The sequence below is a fragment of the Mycteria americana genome, chromosome 12 (assembly GCF_035582795.1).
Source record: "Mycteria americana isolate JAX WOST 10 ecotype Jacksonville Zoo and Gardens chromosome 12, USCA_MyAme_1.0, whole genome shotgun sequence".
In the NCBI taxonomy this organism is placed as follows: domain Eukaryota; kingdom Metazoa; phylum Chordata; class Aves; order Ciconiiformes; family Ciconiidae; genus Mycteria; species Mycteria americana.
The window spans coordinates 11,571,936-11,596,592 of record NC_134376.1 but is presented as its reverse complement, the minus strand read 5'-3'; the positions used below and the strand labels follow the sequence as shown (position 1 = coordinate 11,596,592).

General features: G+C 34.4%; 1 protein-coding gene across 4 annotated transcripts in view; it reads right to left on the bottom strand.

Moving 5' to 3' along the window:
* SNX29 (sorting nexin 29) overlaps positions 1-24,657 on the bottom strand; it is a 142,262-nt gene that overhangs the window by 47,918 nt on the left and 69,687 nt on the right. For all 4 annotated transcript variants that reach the window (XR_012777580.1, XM_075514826.1, XM_075514828.1 and 1 more), the window contains 2 exons: positions 23,933-24,014; positions 4,835-4,975 (listed from right to left, as the gene is read on the bottom strand). Coding sequence is in view for 3 of the 4 variants with exons in the window: in XM_075514826.1 (XP_075370941.1) it covers positions 4,835-4,975; positions 23,933-24,014 (223 nt within the window). In the remaining variant the exon portion in view is untranslated. The remainder of the gene's footprint in view (positions 1-4,834; positions 4,976-23,932; positions 24,015-24,657) is intronic.

Genomic DNA, 24,657 nt, shown 5'->3' with positions numbered 1-24,657 from the left:
CCTTGTAAGAAGATACTTAATTAGATGTTTACTCAGTTACTAAAATCCATTCTTTAAGTGTTATAATCTGCCCAATGCAGAAGTAGCAACTGAGATTTTAAGGACATTGCAATATTCAAAAAATTGGAATAACAGGTCCAGTAAATACTCACGTATTATTACTTAACCATCTGAAAGCAACATTTCAAGAAGTGAGACGCCAACACAGCACCAACAAAGGTTCAGAAGCTAAATGTAAGGGCTCATCTTAAATGAAAAAAATTAAGCTATACTTCTATGCAAAAGTATACAGGGATCCCTTTGCAATCAAGTATTATGATTGTATGAAGCTTCTCCTCATGAGCGTCACACAACTCAGCACACTCTAGACCTAAAGTGTGCTGGCTTACGGAACCAAACCAGTCCTTTGGACATTAGGAACCAGACAGTAGTCACAGGAAGGCAGTAGTCACAAAGACTTAAACTGTGATAATGGAAGTATGAATTCAAAAGATCCAAAGTACCTGAAGGCTAGCTAAAAGGCAAAAATCTATTTCATGCAAGAAAAACATAGTTTGAAATTACAAGCGTTGTTATATACACCTACATATAAAATACTAAGCAAACCACAAACCAAGCTGATACACAGGGAGCATGTTTTAAAATTAAAAACAAGCAGTTCAAGTGGTAAAAATACAGTTCAAATTTGTAAGTTTTAAATAAAATGAGCTGCACTTTAAAAAAGAAGTAAAGAATAGATGAGTATATGACATTTCTCTTATACACACAACAAAAGAGAACAAATACGTTTCTTGTTTTCACTCAAACAAAACATCAATAAAGTGAAGGAAGAACACTTGTTCTTGCAAGGACTACTTATAAACATTTTGACAACTATTTGCTACTAGCACTGAAAGATCATTAGTAGAAAATATACAGCATGGGGACTAGTATATATGAAACTTAATACATGGAGTCTTGCAAGCATTATTGTTGTATTTTCCTTCAGTAATTAAATTATCTTTCTGACTTGATTCAAAGCAACATTTATAAATCAAATTATTCTTTTCATGGCTTTACATTAGTTCTAACTTACTATATTCAAATGTTTAAACTGGTAACACTGAAAATAAGGTTACCAACCTGAAAGGCAAATACACACTCTTTGTAATTGAAAAAAGGTTACTTGTCCAAAGCAGTATTCTTTCCTCTTCTCTGTTAATTTTCTACTAATTGGTTTTCTGTCTATTAAATTTATGTTTCCTCAAGCATTAAAGCAGTTTCTAATGCTACATACATAATTTGTTGAAAGATCATGAACATGAACTGTTAAGGTAAGTTGTCCCAACTTAAGGCAAACAAGTGAAAGGCAAAAATACATTAAAAACTTAATAATTAGAATTAATATAAATACTCAATTCTTAATCTATTGTTTTACAATTGTTAAATATTTTCACATTTCACTGCTACTTGATGACAATATATACGCAATAATAAATACTTGATTTTCTCATCTTTTAAAATCCTCATTCAGCTGAAATTCTGCTTTCTTTTTGCATTTTGCCTGTGTCAAACTCTGCAACTTTGCATTTGAACCTGATCTCCCTGATTGCTATTGCAATAAGCAGGAAAATTATGCATGAAACTTAATAGATCTCCATAGTTTTTTCTACATTACTCTCTTCTAGTCAAGTTCCCTCCTCAGAGCTCCAATATTTTGCAATAGCAAAACAGTGGATAGCATTTTGTGACTCTGCAGTAGTGGTTCTAGGTCATTCTGTAGAACATAGTGTCCTCTTGTGGTCTTGGAGGTTCCCTCAATCTGAGACGCATAACTGAACACCAAATTTAGTGCTGGTATCAAGGGAGGTATCAATTACAGCAAAACCCTCTTTCAATGCCACTAACATTTAGAATAAGCTTATCACCTTCATTAGCCTCACAGTACCAAACACAGTGTATTGAAGATATGCAATGAATAACATCATTCAGGTACAGACCTGAAGGATATAAAAGCACACAACACCATTTTCCAAAACCTGTAAAACAGTCATTTTTAGCCATTTCCACATGGAGGACTATGTTTTACCGATATGTTATTTGGGCATCTAATAACACTGAGGATTTGTAAAGGATATGAAAACCATAGATTGACATAAACTGAATAGAGATACTTTTGTTAGCAGAATTTAGCTACTGAAACTGTTCTTTAGACACTAATTTAAGATTGTATTGATTAATCTAGAAATGAGAAGACAGCTGCAATTCTATTAAAAACAGTGTAACTAATATCAGAGAGAAAAATTTTCCATCGAAATCTAACAGCTTATCTAACAGGGAACATGCTTTGGTAGCCACTAAAGTTAAAAAAGCAGTATTGGAAAAAGTAGTATTGACAATCTCTCTTCTAATGCTTATTACCAAACATTTGCATGTATAACATCCTGCACAAATCCCTCATCCTAAACTGAAAGTTCTACAGAATTCTAAGACAGATATTCCCACATGAATTAATTAATTTTACACTGAATTTTTAAACCTTCTATTTACTTCAACTTGCTCTGTCATAGAAAGGAGGGCCATCTCAAGGCCATTAACCTGTCTCAGTCAGTCACACAGTGCAATGTGTTCCAAGGGGCTACTAGTTCTGCTGGATCTATAGGGTAATTGTTCCTGAAGCATGATCCACCATACTGCACAAAACCATGCAATATTTCTAAATGCAATACATACTATGACATGGTACAGAAAATAGCACCACTATAATAGGACAAAAATTTGCCTACACAATGTGCTGTGGAAATAAGCTCTTGTGTGATAAACTGAGGTAAGCTCTTGCAAAGCTGATATGAAAGCGCCACTTTGTGACTTGCAAGCTATTTACAGCAGGTAGCCAGAAGTATAATTACTAATCAGTTCCAATTACACAACTGGCTTATGTCTCATCATAGGAGTCTTTCAGGAGTGCAATGGATAGCACCCATTTCTTACTGTAAAGAAAAGATACTTTTTCTGAGATCTAATATGACAGGAAACTGATTGTTTGTTTATGCATGATTAAGGTAGAATTTTGGCTCAAAGCTAAAGCACTGAAAGAATAAGCGATGCAAATTTTTTAATGAGGTGCTCAACTGATAATTTTGTATACATCAATTGTGCAACCGAAGTTGTAATTCAATTAGTATTTAAAGTAATTAAGGATGAAAGAGTATTAAAAAAAGCTTACAAGAAGGCTTTCATAATTTACTGAAGTGGCTGATACTCCATCACTTCAAAAAAGGAGAATTAGTTATGTAACAAAAAAGAAAATACATTGTTTCTATTACAAAACTATCCACTAAAAATGAAATGAAAAATGCATGATCTTCTAATATATGAAAAAAAGCAGAAAAGCTCACATAAGTACTTTCATCTTCTAGGTTAGTAAGCAATGAACAACTACATTAACTCTGGACATTATGCCAAGCACACAGACCTACAGATTTTATTGATAAATTCCATATATATTTATATCAGCACCACTTATTCCAGATTATGTGTATTACTACTCATTTCATATCACATGTGCCAAGCTTACCAACTCATTTTTATGGGACACTTGGGAAATCATTTGAAGTCAGATCAGAGTTACTACCTTTAAACATTCACAATCCACATTCACTGACATCTGAATGCCATTAAGGAATTTATAAATATTATTTTTTCTTCTTTTTTTAAAATTTTTTATTACTTCATGCGAATTAGCAATGATGATTTTTTCTATCATAGACAAAATTGCAACAGATACAATGAGAATGATTCTGGCATTTTACTGATACATGTATCAATGTGGTCTTAGGCCAAATAAAATGTCATGAAGATCTTTGAGTATTTTAGTCATTATGTCAGCTTTCTTTTGATGACTACAATGATCACTATGGTTGGTGCTTCTTAGATATTTGATACAAGAACTCAGTGATACTAAGGCAAAAAAAAAAGTAAAAAGGAGGAAATCCCATATAAAAGCTAACAAATTTGATTAACATTAGGAATGCTGATTTAAGCACCCAGTGGTTTAGTATAGACATTTTCATTCATAAGCATGATTTTGTGATAGTTAAATACATTTTTCAGATCATTCCTACACTGTAAAGAAAAATTACTTCGATTAGGTCTCTTCTCAATCCTTACTGCATTTGTGATGTATATTGCAATGTGTATTTAAGCTCTTGAACATTTTAAAGTTTTGGTGATTAAGGCTTAAACTACATGATACTATGTATTTACTACATACCTACTACAATATTTGCTGTATTTGTTGCAAAATCCGTATATGATAGGAAAACACAGAAATTCCCATTTTAAAATGGGAGAGCTAAGACAAAGACATGGATTATGGGAATTAAGCACCCAAATGCCTCTAAAAAGCTGGTTCAATGAACTTAAAACAACTGGTGAACAGCACAAGAAATTTAAGGAATTTAGACTGATACTTTTTAAAATTTAAAGAAATATTTAATGAATTACTGACCAGTGTTAATTGCTGGCATTTATTGAAAAGAAAAGAGTAGAGATTACATATTTCATACACAGCTGTCCAGTAGAGTTTTGGGGGGTTTGTGCACTTGTCTACCATGTATGTCATCAATACTTCATTTAATAAAAACAGTTTTCTTTTCAGTGAGTGGAAAAATCAATGCATTAACTATATTATCAGTGAATCTGCAGCTGATGAGGGCAAAGTCTGTATAAAAATAGCAGGTTCTGTCTAGCAGGTGTAAAAAATATTTATGATAGTCACCTCTTTTTGTGTGTGTGTGGATAGGAAAGGTTTTCTCCCCCATCTCTTACTGATACTATGAGGTTTTTTAAGTACCTTGTTTCCAATGGCCTTTTTTGGTGGAAAGTTAAAAGTCCTCACTTGCTGGTATTTATTCTGTAATTTATGATGCAAGCTTCTGAACTCCGCATATCTTCGATAAACATTCCATTCATCATCCTTTATCCTAATGTAAACCTGCAAAATACAGACATGGAAGGAAATAATTTAAAGACAAACCATTGAACTAATGTATCTCCTTTACTCTTTAAAGCTTTACAGCTTAACACCTTCAGATTCATGATGCAATAGTACCAGACATTCCAGGATCACTTATCCATAGATACATCTCTGACTGTATATTTGCTGTTTCTGTTCTACAGGTCATTAATCTTATTCTCTCCCTTTTTCCCTCTCCTTCTCGTTTTCTCTCTTTTTATTACATTAATCAAGACAAACATAGCTTGCTCATTTTAACATGACTCTGGGGCAACCATGGTAGCACTTTTTGTTACTATGGTTTCCAGCATATTCTACTAGCCAGCAACCAAAGGAAAAAATAATTTAATACCACTATAAAATTGATTTCTATGAACTCAACACAGTTTTTCAACTCCGTAAATTAGCTTTGTAGCATCAGAATTGCAAAACATAATTTTATCCAAAGTATGAAACTTAATTTACTTCCTAAAAAAAAATTACATTGAAAACTAAACTAGAAATTTCATTGTTTGGAAAATAAACACAGTTCATTCTTTCTGCTTGTATAGGACATTAAGTATAATTGAACACAGCTGTAGTGTTTGTGATTCTGTTTTTGTTTGCCACTCAATTATTTCATGAGCATATTACCAATTACATGCTAAATATTCACATTCTCTAGCAAAATTTCATGCAGAAGTGAAATATACTTACATAAAGCTGAGAGTTCATTCATTACTAGGGAATAACCTTTCCTCTACAGAAATGAACCCACAGTTTGAAAGAATGCTGAAATAGCACAAGTCAGAAACTATAAACCAAGCATCAAAACTCAAGATCCAGAGTGACCTTTTCCTTAGCTGCTTCTGTAGAATCTGTAGCTCATGCAGTCTCAGGTGTGTGTTCATAATTTCAGTATTTTGCATCACAAATTAAGCTGGAATAGTACTGATGACACTGCACTGCCTTGCTTCTCCAAGAAAAACCAGTAATTTAGTAAGTTGTAAGGCAAGTATCAGGAGAATGCTTATGTAAACAAGCAATACCAACAACCATCACATGAAGAGTGGGCAGTAACAACTGTATTTTTTGTGAATACTAGGAAAAAATTAAATCTGGATTTTGATGTGCCTGATTCCAACTCTGAATTGTAGTTTTTCCTGATGACTGAAACATTAACACGTTTCCTCTCCTTCTCCTTCTCTAGAGGAGGTCCTTCTCCTCTAGATTTGCCAAGTCCTTAGAAAAAACAAAATTTTACTAAGGACTCATGGTATTTCAGACATCCAGTGATGTCAAGTAAATGTCTTCTCCCACAAAAGCAGCTTATGCAGCCTTCCTTTGGTTTGGTCTTTAAGAAGTCCTCTTATCTCTACAGACACATAGTTTCTCAAATTTATTGGAGGCTTCTGTCTTGCAACAAAATACAATATACCATGCAGATACCAAGCAACTTCTGCCAAATTATAGTATTTCACTGTAGGAAATATTAGTATATTCATAATATTGGATTCTATTGAATAACAAGTATATTTTTTTGTTACTATTGTACTTTATCATGTTTCATGATGATGACAAAAAATGAATACTGTAATTCCAAAATTAGCACATCTAAGAATACAAGAGATTCAGAGTAATGTGTGAATTACAAACACATATGTGAACAAAAATTCAACTAGTTTTGGTAGCAAGAATTCAGATAGGGTAATGATGGAACCACTATAGTAAGTCTGCAAGAATTATTCAGATTTCTTTTTCATTTTGAAAATAAAGCCAGGATAAAGATAATTAAACACCTACAGGGCCATCTGTTTCAACAATTCAATACACCTCTAAAGGAAAATGGAGGGAAATATGAAATGCAAGTATTTTGCATGATTTCAATAGAATTCATTTAATGTAGTAAAAACTATATTAAATACTCTTTATTCACCCAGCTCTAACCTCTCTCCCTGCCTATTCTCACTTCAACCAGCATATTGTTTGAAATTTTGTATACATTCCCAAGATTCATGTTTCAGCTTCCCTACAGGGTGCATGGACGACAAAAAGGCTTAACTTATTCTTAACCAAGTTATTTAATATGGAAATCTTAATTTAACTAAGCAGTTATCTTTGCATATGTGATTTGGTGAATCATGCAGTTCAATATTACCTGTTAAGCTGTAACCCATAGTTAACTAATTAAGGAATCTAGTACACTGTAATTGAAATTTTTAAGGACTGCAAAAACATGGATTAATTTCTTAGATAAAACTGTTAAAGAATTTCTTCCTGTTCTTCTACGTACATAGATATTGATTTCTTTTAGACAGTAAGAAATGAAAATGCAACATTTAGAGCCCTGTACCATATTGAATTTATTGACAATCATATAATAGAGTATGAAAGGTATATTAAAGTTCATGATGTAGTACACATTTAAAGCTTTATCATCTCAACAGGGAATACTATTGACAAGTCAAGGTATTTCAAGACACTTAATGCAAATTCAGTTGGGAAATCAAACAAAGTAAATCCTAAATAAAACTGCTTGGATAAACTTATTCTAGTCTAGTCATATAAGGCATATAGTTATCCTCATTTAAATCAAATACAGATCATACAAGTTAAGCATAGGAATAACAGGGATCATGTATCTTTGTAGACAAAATTTTGAAATAATACCAAATCAAGCAACTTGAGATGCATGGTTTGAAATAGTCTTAAAAGTCATTAGGACTATTCCCATCATCTTCAATGTATCCACAATTTCATTCACGGTCTTTTAATAGGAAATCAATGAAATTTGTAGCTGCCAAATACACTTTTGTGTATGTTTGTCCCAAATTATTATGCTGCACCCTAGAGCAACACTACTTTCTACTACTGAAAATACCTTAACATATGACATATAATTACAGCACAATATTTTCAGATCATGTTATAGAAAGTTGAAAGGACTACTCTTAGGCTGATTCTCTGATCAATTTAAAAATCAATTGCAAATCACTTCACTTCCTTTCAAATGCCCATGTTTTCCTGAAATCATCCACTTCCTAACCTAATTAAGTAATTTTCAAGGTAATTAAAATTTACAGAACAAATCAAAATCACCGCTACAATGCTTATTTGATTGTAGACAAAAGATTTTACTTTAATATTCTTGTGTATATCAAAAAATGAATTAAGTAGCTTTTGCTTCTAATTTAGGAGCACTTTCCAATTGGGTCTCCCATGTAAAGATTGATTGGTAACCTTTTTGTAGCTATGATTTACAGCAGCTGAAAGAAAAATTTCAGTTAATAAGTATATATAATGAATTAGTCTGTTATTTTCTCATCACAAACATGTTTGAAGTCAAAGGTTTGAAGAGAAATAGCAAAACCAGCAGTAATTTAATATTTTGTTTTTCAGCCAACTACCTGCTAACTTAATATTACTTAAATGCCAAAAAACTTCTGAGAAGTGATTTGAAAGCACTAGTTTAATGACTGTATACTGAAATGAATAAACCCTACTCCCATGGTACTGGTTTTTGAGCCAAAAGTTGCTTTAATAGGTTAAGCAATCTTTAAGCAGTTCAGAGTCAAAAATGCTGTTAACAAATCCTGGTAACAGACTGGTAACTATTGACACAGTTCATCACTACTTATGTATAAAAGCCTGAGGAGAAGAAAGGACAAAGCCCAAAATTCCAACTTGCGCCAGTTCTAGTGTACCTTCACAGATTAAATGCCTATAATCAACACATTCTTCAGGTCCGCCTAAGTCTGAAGTGGGTGCTTTCCTTTTTGGATGCAAAATATAGATTGGTGTATTTAGCATTCACTTTGTTGGCACTCTCTCAAGCACTGTAGGTAGAAAGAGATACTGACTGGGATATTAGAGAATCTTCTTCTCTTACAATGACATTCACAGTTATAGAAATACCACATTAAGCATCAGGAAGGAACTTCCCTAAACCAAGTTACTCCTTCCCTTCCCAAGTGCATCTTCCCTTCAATTACAGCTCACATTTCCTGCTAGGATGATCTGAATACATAATGAAAAATGAATTCTAGCCAGAGAACTCTGTGGATGGGAGCTCCACAAAGACAAAGCTGCTGAAGTTAAAGTCTCTGTCAGTCCCATTCCAGAGGCAAGAAAAATGTCAGAAGAGGAGGGAATAATGCTAATGGAAGGTGAGCAAACTCTACTAAACCACATATAAAATTCAATGGCACAAGATGCAAGAGAACTCAGAACATTTCAGCAGCAGAACACTTCAAAGGACATAACGAATACTGAGAAAGTTTGTAAAGAATCAGTCCTATGGTGGACAAGGTCATAGTTTTTCTTACAAGCATAAAAAAAAAAAAAAAAAGATGGGCAGTATAGGGAATGCAAAAGAGATTGATCTACACTAAGGAAGCCACTGTGACATTTGCCACCTAACTAAGCATTATGGGGCGGGGGGGGGGGGGGGCAAAAAAGAAAAGGGGGTGAGAGAAAAAACTATTGTTATTGCATTACTGTATTTCTACTGTATCACTGTATTTTTAACTTCGTTTCCCTCACTAATGAAAAAGGGTTTTCTGGAGATCCTCTTGTTTGTTACAATATGCCTTTCAAATCAATGCCCAAGCATGTGACAACAAAAAGAAAAATCAGCAACTGGTTTGGCAAAGACAACCCAATCAGCATGAATACAAAAACATAGCATGCAAACTGGCACCATTATTTTTTAAATGTTAACTCAGCTAAGCTTGACTGGTGAAAGTTTTCTTTACATTTGCTTTTAAATAACACTTTAAATAATTTTGGAGTACCATTGGTCCATAGTTTTACCTTTACACTTCAGTACTCAGTACAGCAAGAAAAAGGAAAGTAGACATGAACTTGTAAAGATGCTTTAATTTTTTGCTAGAGTTTCGTTCTTGGTAAAGAAGCTATAAAATGTTTCTGTAAGATGAGAGTATTTGCTTCAGATACAGGAATATCTGCTTAGATAGAACAGATTAAGATAAAAAAGGATGAAAAGATTAATAATCAAACCTGTTCATGCTAACAGAACATATAGATCTTAAGAAGCATATTGCTAGTACTCAGCAGGATAACCAATGAATGAATGACAGTTCTTAAATGGATTTTATGCATGTTCTAAGACTGGCAATTTGAACATTGGGGGGGATGGGAGAAGAGATTGTACAGGGAGGGAGACATTATGTGCTTAACTTTGTCTCTTTTTTTTCCCTGCCAGACAGGACAAAGTAAGCTTGGAATAAATAAAAAATTACATAGAACAGACTGCTCCTCCGACTACCTATGTTGACACACCTGTTCTAACACTTTGTTGGGTTAGAAAAGCCAACAAAAACCATGCAAGGAGATGATATGGATGAAGTTCAAACTGCAAGCATTTCACCTTTTCCCCTCCTTAGAGGCAGAATCTACCAACAAAATCTTGCATTTCCTTTACCTCCTGCCTTTGAAATAGTCAATTTAAATAATTATATATTGTATTATATAATCATAAAAGAATCAATTTCATGCCAGGTCCAAACTGCAACACTTGTAATGTCCCCAAATTATCTTGTAATGTCCCCAAATTATCTTGTAAGCTACTAAAATTATCTTCTAAAATACTTCAATCCTACTGTGATCCATGTTATCTTTTAGCAATCTTAACAGTAAGGATAATTTCTTTTTTATTCTTATGAAAAGTAATCTGTTAAACAGCATAAAAAGACATCTTCTTCTGCTACACCTACAGAGAGGGAACATCAAGCACAAGACAGGGAATTCTAAAAGTCCAGTTCAGAATTACTGATGGACTGAATAGCATTCTAGAATAGCAAAACAGAATTCTTGCTGGAAATAGCAAGAGGAGACAAGATCTCATCTGCATTAAAAGTTCTCCTCAACTACTTAATCCAGTTTATCGTTTTCACTGCCTCCACTGTAAGTTTCCCACCACAAAAAAACCCCACCAAAACAAAACCAAAACCCACCTGTTTAAGAATGTCTGTTAAATTTATGATAAAAAGGGGAGAAGAAACCAAAGAGAAACAATTTCAGTACTCTGAACTATAAATCAAAACTTGTTAATGTCAATAAAATTTATCTACTGATTCTCTACGTTTCAGTTTGGTGTTATAGACATATAAAAGCCTGGAACATTCATTGCAACAACTGCCAAATAATTATTAAGTTAACATTTGGTTAAACGAATCTTATAACCCATGATATTTCCATAAAACAAAAATGCCAGTACTTTTGTAGAGTACTGCTAACATAATCTAAGGAAAATGACTGAGTAGTCTTTCTGTGGAAAGAAGAAAATTCATTCATTTTAACCAGAGGTGCAGACATGTTCTGATATGAGTTTCTCTAACTACTACTTGTTCTGTTTCTCAAATATTGGTTTATAATGATAACAAAGTTTTTAAAATTCTTAAAACTAACTCAACTTTAATGTACATCTTAAATATTCAGGAATACTAAATTAAAAAGATTTTTATCAAAATTTACAATTTAAGAAATAATTGTTTTCAGGGGATTGGAACTACCTTTTCTTCCTATTTCATTGTGTGCTTTTCTGAGAGGGGTGATGTATTTCAATCTATTTGGGAAGCTTTTATCAAAATCATTTCTGCACTCAAAACATATAGAAGAAGTAAAAGGTTGAACCCAAGGGGAAGTATATAGCAAAAAAGGAAGAACTAGTTACATTTCTTGACTTTACTTCAGGACAATGGGGTTCCGTTTAGAATATAAATTCAAGCTGAATTCTCCAAAGTTACCTTTGAAGTGTGAGAAATGAATACAAATGTGAGTTATATTTTGACACAGCTGTAGGACTGCATTTATGGTTAAATTCCCTCTTTGAAAATGATCCCATTTAAGAAATTCTGCATAATGAAAAACAAATGGAACAATGAAACATTTCAGCTGCGATATGAGCAGCTTTTTGTGTGCCTTTCTATGTACAGAGACACAACAGGAATTGAAGTGAACAAGCTTTTATCTCAATAAGACCATTTTATCTACTTGCACAAAGACTACAAATACTATAATATATTTTGTTATGTTAAATCTTCAACTTTTTTATATTTAGTTCATAAAAATGAACAATACAGTGTCAAATATATGAGAAAATGCATATCAAAGCATGAACCTTAATAACAGCCAATATTGTTCTACTAAACAGAAAAATGTCATGCATTTTAGGCCTATCCACTCAATTACATACATGCAGAATTATGTTCACTGTGTTTCTGTAGTCAGAGTTCTGTTTCTATTCAACAAAACAGCACTAAAGTGACCGGACACAAAGAACAAAAGCAGCATGCCTACGCTTTTGCTGGATGGAATCAATATCTTTTTTATTTTTAATACAAATCAAATCAGCACAGAAGATTTCATTCAATGTCATAATTAGCTCCTTTTGACAGTGAAATATTACTTATAATACCGCAAAATAATTAACAACATTTCACAAACATGCAGTTTGAACTGATACAGTCATTGCAATGCATGACAACCACTGCAGTGAAAGAAGTTTCTGCAGAAGACAATATAGGTAAAATGACAGAACTGCTGGCTTTTTCTCCAAATAGAATATTTTGGGTGCTCTAGCCAGGGAAAGGAGGATCTCTCACCAATCAGTTTGTAAATAAGATAACTATTATCTATTCTATTTATTGGATATAAATTATTTTCTTCTTTCTGTAGTAGGTATAAAATAATTTGAAAATTTAAATTCTGCTTTTATTTTCCTAGTATTTTTTGCATCTAGATTAGCATTTCTATAAGCACATCAATGTATTAAGTTGTAGTATGGTTTCCTTTAGAACGATAAATAATTATAAAAGTCTCCAAGGACTGATCTCTTCTTTGTATACTCCGTCCATCCCAGCTATTTAAAAATTTTTCTCTTTTACCTACTCTTATGCTTCTCTGACACATCCTCAGGTCCCATTATGGAAGAAGTAGGATACTCACCTTTTTGGCTTATGCACCCTCAAACCACTCTCTCTCAGAATGGCATGAGCCATATATTTCTCTCAAATTCTCCCAATCATTCTAGGCCATTTTCTTCTTTACTTGCCCTGAGCTACTCTGAGATGGAATATTAGAAGACTATTTCTTTCTCCTTTTTGCCTGCTTAGTGCTGCAGCTGCTAAAGTAATCCCATTCCTCACATATCAGGGAAATTAAATTCAACTTTGGGTTTAGTTTTTGCAGTTTGTTGCCTACTTTTCAACTATTTTAACTGTCAATCCATTGTCTTACATTGTTAAGACTTCTACCTTTGATGAAATGAGCACAAGTCTGATGAGGAGTGACTGAGGGAGCTGGGGTTGTTTAGCCTGGAGAAAAGGAGGCTCGGGGGAGACCTTATTGCTCTCTACAGCTACCTGAAAGGAGGTTGTAGCCAGGTGGGGGTCGGTCTCTTCTCCCAGGTAACAAGGCATAGGACAAGAGGAAATGGCCTCAAGTTGCGCCAGGGGAGGAGGTTTAGACTGGATATTAGGAAATTTTACTTCATTGAAGGGGTTGTCAAGCATTGGAACAGGCTGCCCAGAGAAGTGGTGGAGTGGTGGTTGGACTTGATGATCTTAAAGGTCTTTTCCAACCTAAACAATTCGGTGATTCTGTGAAATACTAAGGCTATGCTGGCTCCTGTATAAATTAAAGGTCAACAGTCACATCTGGCAGATCCTGGACTATGCTTTCACTGTCTCACCTCTCACCCAAAAAATTTGCTGGGCACTTTCCCCCTCAAAAACTCTTGAGTATCAGATACTGTTCTCCTCCATCTCTTTTATGTTGCATTTCTGTGAAAAATTCCTCCCTCTGTTTAAGCAAGAACATTCTGGTGCTGTGAATAGGTCCTTCATATGAAGGTATACTGCTCTTCCTTCGGAGAAGTGGAGAGGAAAAACAGAACATCGTTTCAAGTAATATAAAAAGAAGTATTATGAGAAAAGATATCAGTTAATATTAAACAGTAAGACTGAAGAGAGTCAAAGGAATAAAAAAGTTGTAAAAAAAGAATGTTTATTGATGATAATCTTAGGGGGGGTCCTATTCATATGCAAATAGCAATAGTCTTCTCCAATTAGCATGTTTATCTTTAATCTTATTTGGTATAACCTAAAATGTTTACTACTCTGCAAACAAGACAGATTTGCAAGTAGCCATTTAAATATTGATACCACTTTAAGAATCACAAAATCTCGGTTTCATTATCTTAAGTGTCAGCCATTGGTAATTATAGCAACAAAAGGCATGACTAATGGCATTTGCTGTACACTTCACAGGAAAGTGGAATCCATATGTATGCAGAAAATAACAAGATACTCTACAGTTGAGAAATATGATAAAATAGTATTATTGCAATAATCATCTTGCTTCACGGGCACTAAAGAAACTGCAACTAACTATCACCATCTAGAGGTAAAATGTAAATGCAAAAAAATTTTTTTTATTCTGATCTGGATTCTGTCTTTATCCCTGTGAATATACCAGACAAGAAATTATTTTCTAATGGTAGGCTGACTGAGCAACATCTGCCTCACAAAAAAAGATTCATGAAGAAGATGGGTATCAAACTGCACAGATCACAAATAGCAGTCATCAGAAAGCAACTAGTTAACTAGAGAAGACAGGATGTTTATAAGAGAAGAGTAGACTTTTACCAGCATGACCCTGATTTTAGAAAGCCACCTAATATTTAAATTGTCTGTTTAAAGGACTAGGCTTTCTTAATTGTTACTTTGTACAAAACATATCAGTTTCTTCATATGTGGCTAGGTCCTTTAATGCTTATAACTATTCAGTTTACCACTTACTAATAGCCATCAGAAATTTTGTAAGAGAATAAACCTCTGAAGCTTCTTTTGGACTCAAAGTGGGTAACTGTAATTGTTCTAATGTTCTGGCTAGAAGATATTGTTATGACAATCTAGTCTGAGCTCCTGTCACAGCCCAGATAATTTCATCCAGTAACATCTAAATAATCTTTATGATTTGTTAATTCATAATAAGGACATCAACTGGTCATCTAATTAATTTTCTACTCAGGTGCAAAATTAATTATACTAGTAATCTGTCAGCACTAATGAATGTCAAGACAGTAGTCAAGATACAAACCTGAAGCAAAACAAAGCTGAGCAAGTATAAAGAGAGAGGATGTGCTTCTGAAAACATTAGAATGAGCTTACCATGCACAGAAGATAAAAACTAGTGGAAGGAAAGAGATTTCCTAATCATACCTATTCTTTCCATTTTAGGACTAAATTAGTCATTCTTAGCATAGCATTACAAGGGCAACTCATGTTTAGTTAATTCCTACACCATGACCTCCAAGTTTCTTCCACTGTACTGTTACTGCAAGGCGTACTGATTTCAACAGTTCAGAAAATTCTTTGGTGAATTATGAACTGTATTTTATTCAGTACACTTAAATATGAACAAAAGGTATAGTGATATTTATCCAGAAAAGTTGCCTGTCTTCCAAAATATTGCTATCCAGGGATTTCCTGAGAAAGAAGTCACATCTTCATGTTTGGATTGATTTTTCTGCAATTTAATTAGCTCAATTACTTTCTAGACCCATGTAAACTGTTAGTATTCATAAGCTCTGTGGCAAGACATCTTGCACCTCAATTATATGTTGTGGGGAAAACCACTGTCATGCACTTGTTTTGAAACTGCAAGCTAGTAGTTTCAATGGATGCTCCAATTTGCATTTTGAAACAGTCAAAAATCTCTCTGTGTCTTTCATGATTTGGAAGACTGCTATTGTATTCCCCTCTCGGTTGTCTTTCCTGCAGGCTGAGAATTTCTAATATGCTCCTCAAATGAAAAAACTTCATTTTTCACCTGTATTCTTTCCAGTGCTGATATATTTCTTTGGAGAGGACTATACCTGCACACGGATAACCCAGAGATTATACACAGCATAAAAGAATTTTCTGTTTTTCCATCCCTTTCCTAATGATTTCTAAGAACTTGGTTTTTAGACCTCCCTAAACCCTTTTAAAAATTGTGTCCAATTAGATACTTTAAAATCTTCTGGTACCCAAGTGTCCTGGTTTCAGCTGGGATAGAGTTAATTTTCTTCCTAGTAGCTAATACAGTACTGCGCTTTGAATTTAGTATGAGAATAACGTTGATAACACACTGATGTTTTAGTTGTTGCTAAGCAGTGCTTACACTGGTCAAGGACTTTTCAGCTTCCCGTGCTCTGCCGGGTGCACAAGAAGCTGGGAGGGGGCACAGCCAGGATAGTTGATCCAAACTGCCCAAAGGGCTATTCCATACCATATGACGTCATGCTCAGTATAGAAACTGAGGGGAGTTGGCTGAGAGGCAGCGATCGCTGCTCAGGGACTGGCCGGGGGCATCGGTCAGCGGGTGGTGAGCGGTTGTATCACTTAGGTTTTTTTGGTTTTCCCTGGGTTTTGTTCCTCTCTCTCATTATTTTCCTTTTCATTACAATTTTTGAAATTATTATTATTATTATTATATTATTATATTATTCTTTCAATTATTAAACTGTTCTTAGCTCAGGCCACGAGTTTTCTTATTTGTGCTTTTCTGATTCTCTCCCCCATCCCCCTGGGAGGGGGGAGGGTGAGCAAGCAGCTGCGTGGTGCTTACTTGCCAACTGGGGTTAAACCAGGACACAAAGCTAGAAGCTATTTATCAGTCAGTTTTCAGATATTTCACCTTTGAATTCCTGGTGAACTGCATGTGGAGATTATTCTTTATTTGTTCAATAAGATCTTCTACTGGTATTTAATTTAAAACAGACAATCTGCTAATTTGCCACAAGGAATAATCCAGCATGGGAATACCCCATAACACCACCATGGTGAACAGAGATTTTAAAATATGCATTTTTCTCTTACTATTTTATGTTCAGAGACCTTCTTCAGCTTGAGTATTTGTCCCACTGACTTTAGCAAGTGGCCTCTTCCTCACATGTACAAAAGAGAGCATTAGATTTTATGCCTTTTGGAACTTGTAAGAGGCCTGTAACACCGTATTTCTACTTTTTTCCTCCAGAATGTGTACGATCCTCTATTTTTCTTTGGAGATTACTTAAATTCTTTAATTTTTTAAAATGTATTTATTTACTTCTAATAACTTTCCTTATTCTGCTGCTTAGGCATCCTTCTCTTGTTTTTCCTCTCTCTCTGTTTTTTTTAAATAGGTTACACATTTCCTCTGAGTAATATCCAAGTTTTTAAACAGTCTCTATTATGCCTGCAAACCATCTTAGCTGTCCCTTTTAGGTTTTTTTAACCAGCTTCCTCATTTTTTTCCTCATTCTCTTTTTTCTGGTTAAATATTACAGTAGTGATTTTTTGCTTTTTTTGTCCCTTTTACAATAGAGTTTAAATTAATTATATTTTATTTAAATTCCTATTCTCATCCCAAACACCTGCTCTTCTTTACATGTAAACCTTCCTCTACTTTTCAGTTTATAAATTTTATGATCTTCAAGTGCCAGTAGCTGAGTCCTGCATTTAAAATCATCCCTCCTGTGGAATAAATTTCCCTTTAATAAAAACCCCTTTAATAAAATTCCCTTTATTCCAGAAACATATCCAAATCCTGATGAATCCAAACCCTTTATTTTTCCAATATTTTTTCATTCATGCAGCAAAATACTAGATCTCCACCTTTCTGAAGCCTCCATACCCTCTTTTACCCTGTATCACTGGAAACCAAATGGAACATTATCTTCCACACCATGGCTTAGTAGCCCATCTAGAAACATGAAGTCTTCCCATCTTTCTACTTATCAGGTAAAGTCCCATAGGATACCCTAAGGAATGACAAAATTGAACTCCCCAACACTTACAGCCACTTCTTCTCAGTAGGGATCTTTGTCCTCAGAGGACTATTCACAGTGCAAGAGAAAACAAAGCCCTAAATGGCTATTTAATTTTAAAAGCCCTGTATCACAACATTTATTTTTTGTCTTTATTTATTGTAGTCACCGTGTATTTATTGTAGTAATCTGAAAGTTCGTCAATTATTATGAAATGGTGATATTTCAGAAAGCAAGTGAAAAAAAATTTTAATTGAACTTATTAACTGCGTTTAAGTGCACATCCAATTCTAAATAGCTTTTTCATTAAAATTTATACATCATCTAATTGTTGTAACATCCACAGTTGAATGATATAAGTCTACAGCTCTGTTAATTTTTAAGGCAGTACTAGATAGTGCTAAGCTGTGAGCACTGATTAATCTGCTGCTCACAACTGTCCCCTTGAACTCAGTCATTCAAATTGAGCCTAAAATTTGGCTAGGTTTCTAGACTTTGTTTTTAAATTCTTAAGATTCATAACCAGTAAATGCTGCCAGTTAAACACTACTGCAACAGTGCAGTGTAACTCTACAAATACAGAAGTCTGATTAAAATTTCCACATCTAATAGGATTCATTATAAAATGTTGCTTGCTTTCAGAGTCCACAACCTTATTTCTGAGCTTGTCCAGAATCCTTAATCCTTAACAGAAATTAAAGAAACTATTTGATAGTTGAAACTATGTGACAAGTATGCTGGAGCTGGAAACTTTTTCTTCTATCTTCACTAAAGAATAACATCCGGGTTTTTTAAGGATGGAAGATGTACTGATTTTGAACATGACATCTGAAACATATAGAAATATTAACATGACACAAAAAGAAATGCTTTGAAATGCCCTTCAAAACAGCATTACAAATCTGCATTAAATTAAAAAAATTTTTTTAAAAAGCAAGCACTATAACAAAACTCCTGATGGAGTCTATTCTTACCCTGTCCAGTTCAGGCCCTCCTGATATGCAAATTAACATGCCATTCATTTCTCTTCCTGGTTTAAGAAGCACAAATGCAAAATTGGCATTGATTTTGAAGAGGCACAGCTACCTAGATTTATTTATCCTAATTCTTATATTCTTAAGAAGCATTTAAAAGTCCTGGAAAAAAGATGACAGATACTGTGGAACTGATAAGTTCATACTTTTCCAAACTATTTGAGGTGCTCTGCAATTCTTTCCACCCTCTTTTGGTCATTTCCAAGACATGATACATATGCAATAGTTTATTTTCTGCTAGAAAATATGCATTTATGAGCAAAAAGGGACAGAAGAGGCACAACAATTCTAAAGTGCATCAACAATAAATGTGACATAGCAAGTCTCCACTGGCACACTGTCCTCCTCTCTCCAAGTGAAATGCTCCAGAGATACAAAATTTCAAATCAGCAAAGGTTAACAAAGGGGCTCATAACAGGAGGGGAGAGGAGGACAATCTTTCTAGCTTTCTAACAACAGACAATGCAGGAGAAATAAAGCCATGTTAGAAATACATTTACATGAACTGCCTTTGGAAAAGCAATGGTCAAGATCCATGCCCTTTTGTAACATCTTCATTTGGCAGCAACATCTTACTTTAATAGTCTTATGCGTATGATCTAATTTTCAAGCAGACTAAGCACCTTAAGGCTAATTTCCAATCAGCTTTAAGCACAGTCATAAGTATTTAGCATATCTAAAAATGATGCTTACCCAAACCCAAAGTTTCAAATTTTGCCTGTTCCAGTTGGCACACTTTAGCTTTCTCCAAAGTTCGTTTGACATCTTTGTCTCAGAATTAACCAGCACAACCAAGAGTCAGTTTTTACATCTCAAGTTATGGTTACTCAAGCACTCGCAGAGAAATCTGAACTCCAAAAGATGTTGGTAATGATCTCAATAATATCAACATTCTGCAATATTGCTACTTTCCTTTATATTGATATACTACAAGCAATTTCTCGTATAGCTGAGACAAAGAGTTATACATGCATTTTAATTTTCTGTCATTGGAGAAATAAATGCTAAAGCAGCAAAAATAATGTTTATTATGAATAAGAGGACTCTCAGAAATGAGCTCAGTCATTTATCCTAATTGTCACTCCCAGTCCTTGTCTGTTCATTACATACTGGTAGCCTGGTAAATATCCTCTTCCACAATTTCAACATTGAATCAAATTCCCTGTAATCAGGAGCACATGTTTTGGCAGAGATTTAACACGATAAATGCACAGTGCTGTTATTGAGGCTATTCTGAAGTTTTATAAATTAATGCTTTCCTGGTAGCTATAAAATGCAGAATATATATTCAGCAAGATCACATGACTACATATTTGATCAGAGATGTGGCAATCACTTCAAGTGTTTCATCACCATGCTATGCTACAGAGTGTATGTCTGTTTAGGAAAATTTCTTTTTTTCACATTTTTCAAATTTGGACATTTTTCAAATACACATACCAATAAACAGAATTTTGCACACTATGGATGCCCAACATTATGAGTATGTATTGTAGACATAAAAAACTTAATAAAATTCTCAAAATGGTCTTTTTGTAAATCTAGAATTTTCAGTCTTTTAGAATCTTACAATGATATTTTGCTTCCCTTTTTCCTCTTCTCAAGAGGCATAGCCTTCAATCACAAGTTTTGTTTTCCATTGATGATGAGTAATGGATGAAGTCTATTAAAACCCACTCTGTACCAGCACAACATATTTTCTAAAATGTCATGCCAATGATAAATAGAAATAAGGTGCAAAAGCACAATAAAAAACCCTAAATTTTGTTCAAGTCACTGTAGTTAGGCCCTTAACCAAAGCAGACTGAGACCAACATCTAACCCTCTACTCACTTCAGCAGATTTTGGATAAAGCCCTGAACCTCTAGGAAATTGGGAAGCTTAGTTTATCTCAATATTTTTCCTATTGAAAAAGAATGCGCAGAACATCTATAGTATATATGAACTCTGCATACCTTCCAGGCTTTCATGATGCCATTTGTATAGTCATACACAGTCAAACTGCATGAAAAGCATTGAACTCTTCAGTAACTAAGTTTGATACCAAGTTACAAGTAAAATTAAAAATAAATTAAATTCTTCAAAGAATTAATGTTTTTTAATCCGGTTCCAATATACCTTAATGAAAAGCACTTTATTACTTTAAAAAAGATAGATTTGGCATATTAGATAGCAACCTTATAAATAAACTGTTTCTGGTTCATGTCTTATTAGTAACAACACTAACAAAACTCAAAATACAAAAGCAAGTTTAATAATAAAAAAGGATTCTTTCTTCCCATTCAACCAAAGAGAACGCAACTGAAAAAGCAAATAATAAAATTAAAATTGTTGATAAAAATGCAACTATTTGCAATACACGCAAATTCTCCATGACCCTTTTTGAAGAAGGTATGTGCTTATGTGCTTTTCTTTCATTTCTTCTTATGTTTTTTTCTGGCAATTTAACCACTCAGAACCTCCAAACTGGCAGCATCTTTTTTTAAACAAAATAGCCTCCTTATGCAGTAATAATGTTACTACTGAACTTAAGAACCTTTAATAGTATACAAAGACAGTTTTCCTCCCATTCCTTCATCTATCACAGCATCTCCTCTTCTAAAGAGCAGCCTATAGCTAAACTCTCTGCTCATCTACAAGCAGTTGCAGCAATAGTTTTGTTTCTACTTTTCACTAACCAACCAAATGAGGAGGAAAACCTGTGTGAGCAACAGATCACTGGTAAACACACCTGAGAAAGCCATAGTTTAAGTTTACTTCTTATTCACAACTTACACAGAAAAGATTTTGAAGTGCTTTTCTTTGCAATAAGTTTCCCACTGCAACAATTCTGATAATTAGAAATTATCTAATTATCCATGATCTGATAATTAGAAATTACGTTAACTTTTCACATAAATATGAAAGAAACGTGGAACTGTGTTCATTGCATCCACATAAGCTTCCCTGAGTATCAGGAAAAGATAAGGTCAACTATGGGCTCATATTCTCCCTCTCCTATCTTTCACATAACAGCAGATATCAGTAACATTAAAAAGACACAAAATTAACACTGTACAGACAGGACTGTTACATGTCATTTCTCACCATCATTAATAAGTGTGCCAAGCCTAAATAGTCAGAAATGCACTTAAAAATTAAAGGGATATTCGCTGGGTGCCTTCATTTCAATCTGTACTGCAGATATAACTAAAAAAAAAAAAGTCAGCGAATGTAGACATTCGAGTGTCATATTGTTGCAAACACAAAAGACCTCATCGTGCAGATACCAAATATTTTTCTGGAATTGTCTTATTTTGTAGTTATCTGCCAGAAACTCAAAATTTCTATGCAACTTCAGGAGAGGGAAAAAAAAAAAAAAAAACACAGAAACAAGAAAATTCTGGGGTACATCACATTCCAGCTTTTGCTTGATCAACAGTCTAGATGTAAAAATGCTTCAGGAAAGACTAAGCTCTTAAAACTCAAAGCTTTTTAAATAGTACGTGATAGGTACCCCTTAATATTACTGCTCCTTTGCTGCTCCTCCACACAGGCAGCAACATTAACTCCAGAGAAGAATACCACCAAATCAAGGGCAACTAAACAGCACTGGGGACAAGGATGAAGTGCATAGGGGCCCAGCTGGTCTTCTAGATCCTGCCAGTGAGGGAAAAGGCTTGCGAAGGAGCAGGTGGATCCTGTGGATCAATACCTGGTTGCAGAGCAGGTGCACTGACAGATTAGACTTTTACGATCATGGGACTGTCTCTAACGATCAAGGACTGCTGGGAGAGATTAAATCCACCTGACAGAGTGGGACAAGATCATCTTTGCCAACAGGCTGACAACCTGGTGAGGAAATGGTGGATGGGGTGGAAAACAAATGGTGCATGGTGATAGGAACAAGAGAAACCTAAGAAATGACAAGCAGGATGAAAAGAATAAAACAGAGCAACCTAAGAAACAAGCAGAAGAAACCAGAACTCCTCTAGTGGTCACAGAACTGCAACATCATTAGAGTAAAAGAGGTGTGGTGGGGTGGGATATTAATGCTTCTAAGAATTTCTCCGTTAGCAGGCTGGTGTCTGGGTTTGAGAATGTGTAGCCAGTGACAGCAGAGTGGAGGAATATGTGAGAGCCAGAAAGACAAAAATAATCACACTTGTCAACAAGTTAGGTTTCCACAAACACTTGTGCATCTGAATTTGACTGATTATTCAATGCTTTTGAACAACTTACTAACTCTTCAGTATTGTTAGCTTTTCTTTCCATTAGCTAAAGTCTTGTTTTTCATTGTCTTTTACTGGCCAAAAGGTGGGTGTTTTCCTGTATTTTTCAACTATCTGCCAACACTTCATAAATGATTCAAAATGCTACAAAAATCACCATTCAGAGTGAGAGGAATGTTAAAAAGCTTCAGAAGTCCTGTTCAGAGCTAAGTACACATGGCTGAAACAAAAGTGGAAAAATTTTGCAGCTGCTAATAATCTACGAATAAAGAAATACAAACAGCCTGGGATGGCATATTAAAGAGTATTTAAAGTTTGCCCTGCCATTCTATCCATGGAGGGTATAATTGTTCTGAAACCGAGAATCCAGGAATCAAGGAACAGTATAGGATTTCAATGCTTCAACTACAAGGCAGGCTAGAGCACAAACCCCTAAATTCAGACTCAGCTGTAGCATAACACACTATTAACATGTCCAATGACACATAGTGAAGGCTTGTTGCACCATTCAAAATGCTTCTGCGTGAGCTACTACAGTAAGCCACATCTGTCTGTCCGTCAAGCAACATTTCTGGTCATTGATATCCTCAAAACTGAAATAGAATATGTACATGCATATTGAAGAAGGCATTACTGATTAATATTGAATTGTTGTACTCCCTGACCAATGCAGTCATCTTATTAGCATGCTTTTAAAGTATTAAACTATTAAAAGCCAACCCTCAAAACATGGTATTTGGATAACCAACACAATCCTATGGATGAATATATATGAAGTTACTGCTACTGTTCATTAAGTGATCTCTAATGAAATTATACTGAGATCTTTAAATTATTAAAGTGTGCCATTTCAGTCAGAAACTTTTACATAGAATCTGTGTTAAGATGTATCACTTACCTGATAAACATGGAATGCATTAGCAGCTTTTCCACGCAGAAAGACTGAGGGAATCCAAACATTAATAAGAGCACGATTTGATCTGAGGAGGACAGAGAAAAACTTAAAATAGGGAATCATATTTATGTATAAGAATTGCAAAGCAACTACCTCCAGTGATTTGGACAACGATCAAAGTGATCAACAAAGCAACTTAACATTTCGAATGGAGTATCAGAAAAATTGTAGTTCTGCCTGAACCTTTTATACGTGCTGTATCTAAAAGTGTTCCCTAAAATTAACATATCCAAAAAAGAGCACTGAAACAATTCCCTTTGCAGATTTTTGCGGGTTTTTGGGTTTTTTTTGTTTTTTGGGTTTTTTTACAGCGTGCCTTTGACAACATTTGATTACACACATGAAACAAAAACTATTCATTTCAACAAACTCAACTTTTGGTCCACAAAACTCAGAAAAAAAATGGGTTCATTAAATAACAGAAGAGCACAGCACAATTATGGAGAAGCCATTTCCATCCACTCTTTGTAATTCATCTCCAAATTTCTATGATTCAAAGACAGCAGCTACATTTTCACCCCCTCATCCACAAAAAGCTAGATCATTAGTCTGACTAATAAAGGCAAAACTCCAAATCACAACACTCTAGAATGATCTGGGATGACCAACTGGGTTGTTTGTGGGTTTTTTTGTAGTACTATTTGTATGGCATTGATTAGGAGTTATTT